The 8,577-nt window shown below is 39.5% G+C and overlaps 1 protein-coding gene across 2 annotated transcripts in view; it reads left to right on the forward strand.

Annotated features, from left to right (window-relative positions):
• The first annotated feature begins 1,336 nt into the window (after positions 1 to 1,336).
• The window catches only part of AP1G1 (adaptor-related protein complex 1, gamma 1 subunit), a 33,625-nt gene continuing 26,384 nt past the window's right edge, over positions 1,337 to 8,577 (forward strand). For both annotated transcript variants that reach the window (XM_009894048.1, XM_009894049.1), the window contains exons 1-3: positions 1,337 to 1,538; positions 5,618 to 5,742; positions 8,294 to 8,435. In XM_009894048.1, coding sequence (XP_009892350.1) covers positions 1,338 to 1,538; positions 5,618 to 5,742; positions 8,294 to 8,435 — 468 coding nt within the window. In that variant the 5' untranslated portion in view covers position 1,337. The remainder of the gene's footprint in view (positions 1,539 to 5,617; positions 5,743 to 8,293; positions 8,436 to 8,577) is intronic.

Raw genomic sequence — 8,577 nt, forward strand, 5'->3', positions numbered from 1 at the left:
TTGTCTTTTGCCCTTCATGTTGCCCTCCATCAGAGCAGTTCTGAATTGTTCTATACTTATCAGGCAGGAAGTGTATGTGAGATATGATTGCTCTTAGAAAGTAGTTCAGATTGGGCTGTGTCTGTAGTAACTGCCTGTTGATGTGTTACACAGATGAAAACAGGAGGTAGCCTCATAATTTGTCTATCATCTCATTTTGAGCCTTACTCTTTAATTCTTTGCTTTCTGAAATGCTGGTTTCTGCTTGTTTTCCTGTGGTTATGATGTGAGGAGGAAAAATAATCTTTACAGTGGGGCTTGCTGATTGATTATTTATGGAAGGTCTTGTAAATATAGACTATTCATTTTGTTCGTTGGCTGGATGATGTTAAAATGATGTTAGAATTTGGGAGGTGGTTGTATCCTACATTATTGCAGAATAACTTCCTAAGTACACAAGCCTTGTGCCTTAAGTTTTATTCAGAGCTTCAGGTCAGAAGGCAGACTCTAAGGCTAGGCTTATGCAAACAAGTTTTTGGGATATGTAGTTCATTGTCATTAGCAGCAAGTGAACAAGTCTCCAGTGAGAGCACACAGTTAATCTGTTTCGCCCCTTTTGCTAAGAGTAAATTACTGCAGAGTAAAGCAATGCAACCAGACAACAGCTAGGAAACAACTAGTACGTGGTATATTGAAATTCCAGCTTGCAATAATTAACTCCTGCTCAGTTACCTTAATTTTACATGCCATTTAAATCCATGTTTTTAGTTGTTTTCCTTTTTTTTAATAGTTCTCAGTTGCTCATTCTGAAATTTCCCAAGCAAGCTATTCTTTAGAGGCTTTTTGCAGGATTTTAGAAAAGTATTTTGCTCTCTTAGGGTAGGTATCCTCTGTAGGGTAGGCAATCGATAGGATTATACTATCTTTTATTTTAAAAGCTTTGAAACCTTCATGCTTCTGTCTGACTTCCTGTGTGAGTGCTGGAGAGTGCCCTTTTATTTTGAGGATGTATATTTTCTTGCACTCGTGAAAATAGTCTTCCAGTTTGGCCAAATAATATCTGCAAAAATGATTTGTACATGCTCCTTTGAGACTTGCACTTCAGCAACTGAAATCTCCAGAGTCTGTGTACAGCAGGTTTTTCTAATGTGCTGGAAAAGCAAAGGTGACGTACAATGAATTCCTCTGGTTTTCAAGTTTACTTTTAAGCATGCTACTGAAGCAGTCTTCATTTTCTTAATTCTTCTACTTATATAATTGCAGGTTAAGAAAGAAAATAAAATACACAGAAGTATGAGACTATTATGAAGCCTTTTGGTACAGTACAAGGTTTACAGATCTCTTTCTTCTCCCAGAGGATGCCAGCCCCCATCAGACTGCGGGAGTTGATCCGGACCATCCGGACGGCAAGAACCCAGGCAGAAGAGCGTGAGATGATCCAAAAGGAATGTGCTGCTATCCGGTCATCCTTCCGAGAGGAAGATAACACATACCGATGCAGAAATGTGGCAAAGCTGCTGTATATGCACATGCTGGGATACCCTGCACATTTTGGACAGGTAGGTCAGGATTCAATGCTCGCTGTGCTATGTGCCAGTTTGCTTTGTGTGCTTTGGGCACATTGACTTGTTCAGAGCATTCCTAGCTGCAGTTTTGCTGTCTGCTCTTTTGGATGTTTTGAGGTCTGTCTTCATGTATGTTCTGAATCCACATTAGTTCGTTTTGACTTTGTTAGTGAGATCTGCTGTTTGGAGACTTACATGTTTTGTTATGAAACTTAGGGTTAGTTTGCTTTTGCCAGACTGTCTGCTCCTCGCCAACCGTGTTTCTGCAGAGCAGTACCACCGTCCAGTACATATGGGTATTTCTAGATGGGTTCAAAACAGCACTTTGGAGTTCTGTCTCTGATGGAAAATACCAGATGCTTCAAAGGAGGTTCTATAACCTTTTCCTTCTAAAGCAATCTATTCTAGGCAGATAAAAGCTGGTCTGTTCCCAGCAATAAGAAATTGGTGTTCCTTATCCCCATCTTAGTAAGGTGACTTGGAGAATGCTGGTATGAGTTTTCCATCTCTTGGCTTCTTTTTGTGCTATTTTTGACACAGGTAGGTTGTGGAAAAGGGAGACAGGAAGATGGGAGTTCTTGATCTACTTGTTTTTCAAGCTTTGCTTGGTCTTTGGGGTATAGTCTGTTTTGCATAGAAGTCAGTAAGTGTCCTGTTAGTAGTAATATAACCTGTGCCTTTCATAAAGATAAATAAATAGTCAGTCAAATTGTTGTATCCCTTGAAGTATCTTAATCTCTTGGGACGCTATCCATTCATGATTTGATTTACTAATCCTGACATGTCTCACTGAAACAGTAAACTCGAACCACTGAAATCAAATTCCAAGTAGTCTTAGTGTTAGGGAGTGAGCCTGGGCTGTACTATTGCACATAAAGTGCGTTGCCTTACTTCTGTATCATTCTCACAGGATACCAAGGTGTTGCATAAGAGCTAGTAAATTTGTGTATTATCCTGTTCTTAACACTTTACGTAGCCAGGCACCCTGGTCCAAGAGAGAAACCTCCTGTTACAAAAGACAAGGTTGAGTATCTATGAGCTGCAAGAAGAAAGAAGTGTTGCAGATAAGTGTCATCTAGAATTTCTACAATTGTCCTACGTTAGGAACATGTTTAAATTTTATTTGGATTACTTTATTTTGTAACTCAAGTATTTAATCCCATATGTGGAAGGTAAGACCTAAGAATTTTTCCATTTCTGCTTTGATCGGTAATGGTGAGTTACCTCTTCACTCTCAGTGGAAAGATATCTAAGAATTTTTCCGTTTCTGCTTTGATCGGTAATTGTGAGTTACCTCTTCACTCTCAGTGGAAGGAGGGTAAAACAGATTATTCAGTATCTATTATTGCAGGGATTGCTACATCTCAAACAAAAGCATCTATGCTGACTATTTTGGGAACAGACAACTTCATTCAATGGCCTTGGTTCTCATGTAGTTTTTCAGTTGCTCTTTCAGGAAGGTGTGGGGCCCAAGGCTGAGAAGGGAGTTTAACAAGTATTCTCCAAGTGAGTAAGTTAGACCTTTGCATGTCCTCTAGTGCTTATATTATAACTCAAAGAAATCTTTGAAAGTGCTAATGTTGTGTAGCTGGGGTATAGTTTGCTTGGGCTGGGAACCTGTTGAAGATAATGCTGTTCCAGCAGTGGGCTCTTGTAAACAGGAGTCTCTGAGTGACAGGATAAATACGCAGGAAATATGTTTTGGTGAAAAACAGAAGAGAGCCACAGACTGTGTTAGACAGTCTCTTGTAAAGATGTAAGCAGACATTGACTTCAGCTAACAGTGCAAGTAGGGTAACCAATAATAAAAGAGGATTTAGAGAAGGTGTCAGAAATAGTGAATGGTTGATCTACTTCTTTCCAAGCCAGGGACCCTCAACTTTGATCCAGGATATCTTCTCCAGAAGTATAAGCATAAGCACCATATTTAGCCAGTGCATGCTGAGATGCACTGGATGACAAGCTCTCTTAAGCATGTGCAAAGGCCATTTGTGCAAGTTTGGATGGTACCGGGCACCCTGGGCAAACAGTCAAATAACTTTATTATTGTAATTATTTCCACTTGAAAAAAAAATTCCAGTTGGAAGAGTGGCTGTCAATTAAAAACTTGGATAAGTTGTGGTCTGGTTACAGGCCTGTATCATATCTGGCTTTGCTAATGTATCTGTTACAGTACTGATGTAGCAGATTTTAATTGTTCCTTTGAATGAAATGGATATAATGGTATCAAGATTTCTTCCACTAATTAGACCTACTAAGAGCTTCAGCTGATCATGTTTCTCAGTATTGCTGTGACTGGAGTGAGTTTGCACGTATTTGTATACAAGTGAAACAAGAACTCATCAGCCTCTCACGGAGTAAATTTCAAGAATATCTTTCAAATTCAAAAGTACTAGAAATATGTCTTACAGTATCTGTTGCAGTCATTAGTTTGCTTCTGCTTTTTCTTAGTCCTTCGTCTTCTGCCTTTGTTGGCTCTTACACTGTAGCTTAGATGTCATCAATTCTACATTGCATTTTTGCAGAGGGTTGTATAAGAAAGTCTCTTGTAAACCGGAGAAGAAAGTTGGTTCAGAGGTGCATTATTCTGTTACAGAAAGCACTGGAAAGATAAAAGGTGGATATCTAGTGTTCTGTACCTTATCCCTGGTTGATCTTGCCCATTTGTGCAAGTTCAGTTATCCTTGTGGATGACTGATCTTATTGTTCAGAGGTGTTTCTTTACTGTAGATTTTTAACCCCTTTAAATCTAGCAAACTGAACTTGCATTCTTTCAAGCTTTTTCTTATCGGTTTGTCACCCTGAATTAGCTGGGTGTTTGTGTGATGACTTGCGTAGTTGAGTTGTATGTTCTGATGCCATGCAGTTGTGAGCTGCTAGGCCATAGCACTTACTTTCTCTGGCACTTCAACTTTAATTTTCTTATCGGTATCCTGTACGACTTTACCCTCCTGATGTATGTGTGCTTCTTGCATCTCACCTGTGTCTGTTGCCCTGTTCAAGCTCCCTATAGCTGGGGACCATGAAAAACTTTTCATGACGCCCAGTATTTTTGCCTGTGCATGCCCCCTTTATTTCCTTTAAAATGGATCTGTTGCAAGCTTTGTCTGACCCCTCCTCACATCTATTGCATATGCTTACTTGCTGCCTCAGCTCATTTGTAAAACAGACTTATGGGATGTGATTGTGAGGGATGGGTCTCTTGCCTGTTTGGGAAGCCCTTTCTGTTACTTCCTGACTGAGAAGTCAAGATTGATTATACTTGATTAGTTATCTCTTAGAGAGAAATATTTTAGTTTGTAGTAATGTCAGAATATCTCTGTGGTTGATGTCTTTTTTTCCAGTAAGAAAGTGTTAAGTTTAAAAATAGGTTAGCAATTAAATTCTTATCAGCTGAGTGCAAGTGGCAGCTATGCATGTTATCTTAGGGATCTCCTTTATGCTATCGAACACAGTTGACATTTCTACATGGTGGAAGGGAAGCTTGTAGTGACTACAATGCATATGATTTTAGTCAAACTTCAGGTGTTCAAATAGAGATCACAGAGCCTAACTAGCAAGTTAGTTACAGATCATAATAAAAACTGGTTTTGACAACTTAACTTACAGAGCATTGATCCTCTCTCTGGTGGGTAGATGGACCCATTTAAGCCTGGTTCAGAAGTTTCCAGTGCATATCAAACATGACATGCGATCTAGATTTCCAGATCTTTACTATTTTGTTTTTAATGATGGAACTCTTATCTATATAAATATGTTATCTTTTACTTTTGTAATCTGACATGAGCCCACATATCTGGTATATCTGAGGTCATGGAAGGCCAACAGTGGCTGGCTACTTCAAGATGCAGGAGCTTCTAAATGACTTTTCTGCTGGCTTGCTGGGAGCTTTGGGCTCTTTCTTTAGTTTCCACATCACCAGAATGGGAATAAAAGATACTTTTAAAAATGCATTCTGAGAGACCTAAATGAGTAAACCTCAAAATTCAAACTGTTTCTCTTCTAGCTAAGAAGTAGTTTAAGCTAATTCTGTCTTTTTTTTTCTTCTTTTTTTCCTTTTGTTTTTTTTCCAGTTGGAGTGCCTCAAGCTCATTGCCTCTCAGAAATTCACAGACAAGCGCATTGGGTATTTAGGTGCCATGTTGCTGCTGGATGAGAGACAGGATGTCCATCTTCTTATGACCAATTGCATCAAGAAGTAAGGGTACCACCTCTCTCTCCATCAACACATGCTTTGAGGTTTCAGGATCTGAAAGTACACTCCTGACAGTGATACTTTGAGTACTTCAGTTGTTTTCCTTTGTGTTAGAAAATTGGTATCTTCAATTTGTTGTATGCTGTTGACTGTACAAGACTGTTCTAGTATTGTACTGTGTTGGAAGATCCTGTCTAGCTTCCTTAGAGGGAAGAGAATATAAAATTGCATTGGTCCTGAAGAGACGTATGTGGCAAACAACACTTCATGTAGCTACTGTTACAAAATGGTAGTACATGTTTCTGAAGGTCATGTTATGATAAATAAAATGAGGAAGATGAAATGACCATAGTAAGCTGCTCAGCCAGTGCAGATGACCCCCAGTTGTTGTAAAGAGCTCTCTTCCATTTCTGTAAACTAGTTCTGTAAACTTGCAGCTTGCAGTAGGAAGGAGCCAGGCGAGCAGTAATGCAGCATTAATAAAGGTCCATGCACCTTTTAAATATGATTGAATCAGCTTGTTTTTATAACACAGGTAAAACTTTGTAGGCTGGACTGGCCATCATGTGTCACAAAGTCATACATACTGCTGCAGCCATGTCCTGTGTTTATTTACTTGACTTCTAACGAGCTCTGAAGAGTCTGACTTCAAGGATCAAGGCTGTCTATCGTGCTTTCTTTTAAGGTTGGCATAATAGTCCAGATGAATGGTTTTCCTTGGAAGCAAGGCAGCGACTTCGGATGTGCTGTCTGCTTGGCATCTTGCTGAAATCGGACAAGAGGGGATAAGAAAGATTTTTTTTTTTAATTTTTTTTTTCTCTCAGCAAAATGCTGTTAAACTGGGACTATTTTACATCATAGTTTAGTAGATCATGATTGGTGCATTTCTAATAACACTCTTTTTCAAGGTGGATGGGAACACGAGTGGAACTGCTGGGTTCTAGTTGGGTTATCCAAATGCCTACTTGGTTGTGTGGCATGTGTCTGTTTTTATTATTATTTACTTTTAGAACATAAGCCTCCCAGATATTAGCAAGTAAAGTATTGATCTTCAGTGAGACTGTGGCCTCAAAGTGCTTGCAAAGAAACTTGACGAAACTGAAGGCCTCAGGATCTGCTAACTTGGGACCTAGTGTCCAGGAGAGAAGAGACATTTGGCTAAAGATTTTTCATTGAAATGTCATGCCTGTGAGGCTCTTCCTTTAGAACTAGGCTGCTAGGTTAACATCTCTTTTTGATTGTTTATGCTAAAATGAATTTGTGTGATAAGGGAATAGTGACTTTGAACTTGAAGTGGGTCAGACTGAAGCTCAGCAAAACTGGTGGACATCTTCCCACCACCTCAGTGGGTTGTTTATTGCTTTCTCCTTTGCCTTCTGTATCTACCACTTTGTCTTGCTTTTATCTAGACATTAAGGTATTTGATTTGTGGCATTGTCTTTCATTATTTCATCACAAGACCTAGATTTTTGATACAAAAAAATGCAAGCACCCTTTTGGAGTACATACTTGCTATACACACAGCTATACGTAGCTGCCAAAAATTTGTAAAAGAAAGGAAACAAAAAACAACCCATTTAGTGGCATGTGCTATCTGTTACTTCATCTGCATGTTGCCATAGCTGCTTGATGTTACAACCAGAATACTGTCTCTTGCTTTTCCGCATGTTGTGTGCCTTTGGTTACATACCACTTGTTTTCCCGGCTCTCCCATCATGCAATCCCCAGCTCCCCTCGCCTCCCAAACCAGGAACCATAGTTTTTATTTTCTTCAACATTGAATCCTGGATACTATGGTGACATGAGTACCAAATAGTCTGATGGAAAAGTAATGTAGAGATCGGTTTTAAAGGCTGTTGGGATTGCCATGTGGAAGCTACATTGTCTTGTACTTAGTGTGACATTGGTAGCTGGCCTCATGAATAGCATCTACTGTTAGGTGGTTTAACTTCTTATTGAACACTTTTCGCAAGTTCCTTAGGTATATGAATAGTTAGGATTGCTGAACAAAATTCCTGTATGTATTATTTTCAAGGTGTGCGAATGGTGGGATTTGTGGTTTTTCCTCAAGATAGAGGATATTTTTACATAGATGTTTATATACTGCTTGGTTTGTAAATGCAGAACCTAAAGCCTCTCCATGCATAAACTGGGGCAACCCACAGAGTCACTGCCGGACTGTACTTCATGTTAGGTTTTCTGCATGAAAGTTCCAAAATAAACATTTTAGCTTTACTTTAGAAGTTTCAATGGAATTCTGTGTGGTCTTCCCTCTTCTCAACTCAATCCCTAGATGCCCACTCAATGGTTTTAACTAAGTATTTTATCTTTATAATTCTAAGGATTTGAAGTAGAATTAGTAGCAAACCCTGTGGTATATGCACTCAAAGCTACTGTTGCTCCTAATGCACGCTCCCAAATGCTGAGAATCTGGAGAGTTCTTCTAGGCCATGTGTGCAGCTGGTTAGATGACTGTAGATATAGATGCCTTTTCTTGTGTGTTCAAGTTCTCTGTGTGCATGCTGATTGGCTTTTTTTTGTTCTCCTTTACAGTGACCTTAATCACAGCACGCAATATGTGCAGGGGCTGGCACTCTGCACTCTTGGCTGCATGGGCTCCTCAGAAATGTGCAGAGACCTTGCAGGAGAGGTGGAAAAGCTCCTCAAAACTTCCAACTCCTATCTTAGGAAGAAGGTACTTCAGGAAACTCTTGAATACTTTGTTATGGATTAAAACTCAAGATTGATTGGATACCTTGCTAATATCTGGAATACTAGATGGCTTGTATCACACTGGCCGAGTATTTTCCCAGTGTGCAAGACGGAGGTCAAAACTC

This window comes from Charadrius vociferus, unplaced genomic scaffold, assembly GCF_000708025.1.
Source record: "Charadrius vociferus isolate BGI_N301 unplaced genomic scaffold, ASM70802v2 scaffold341, whole genome shotgun sequence".
NCBI classification, from domain to species: domain Eukaryota; kingdom Metazoa; phylum Chordata; class Aves; order Charadriiformes; family Charadriidae; genus Charadrius; species Charadrius vociferus.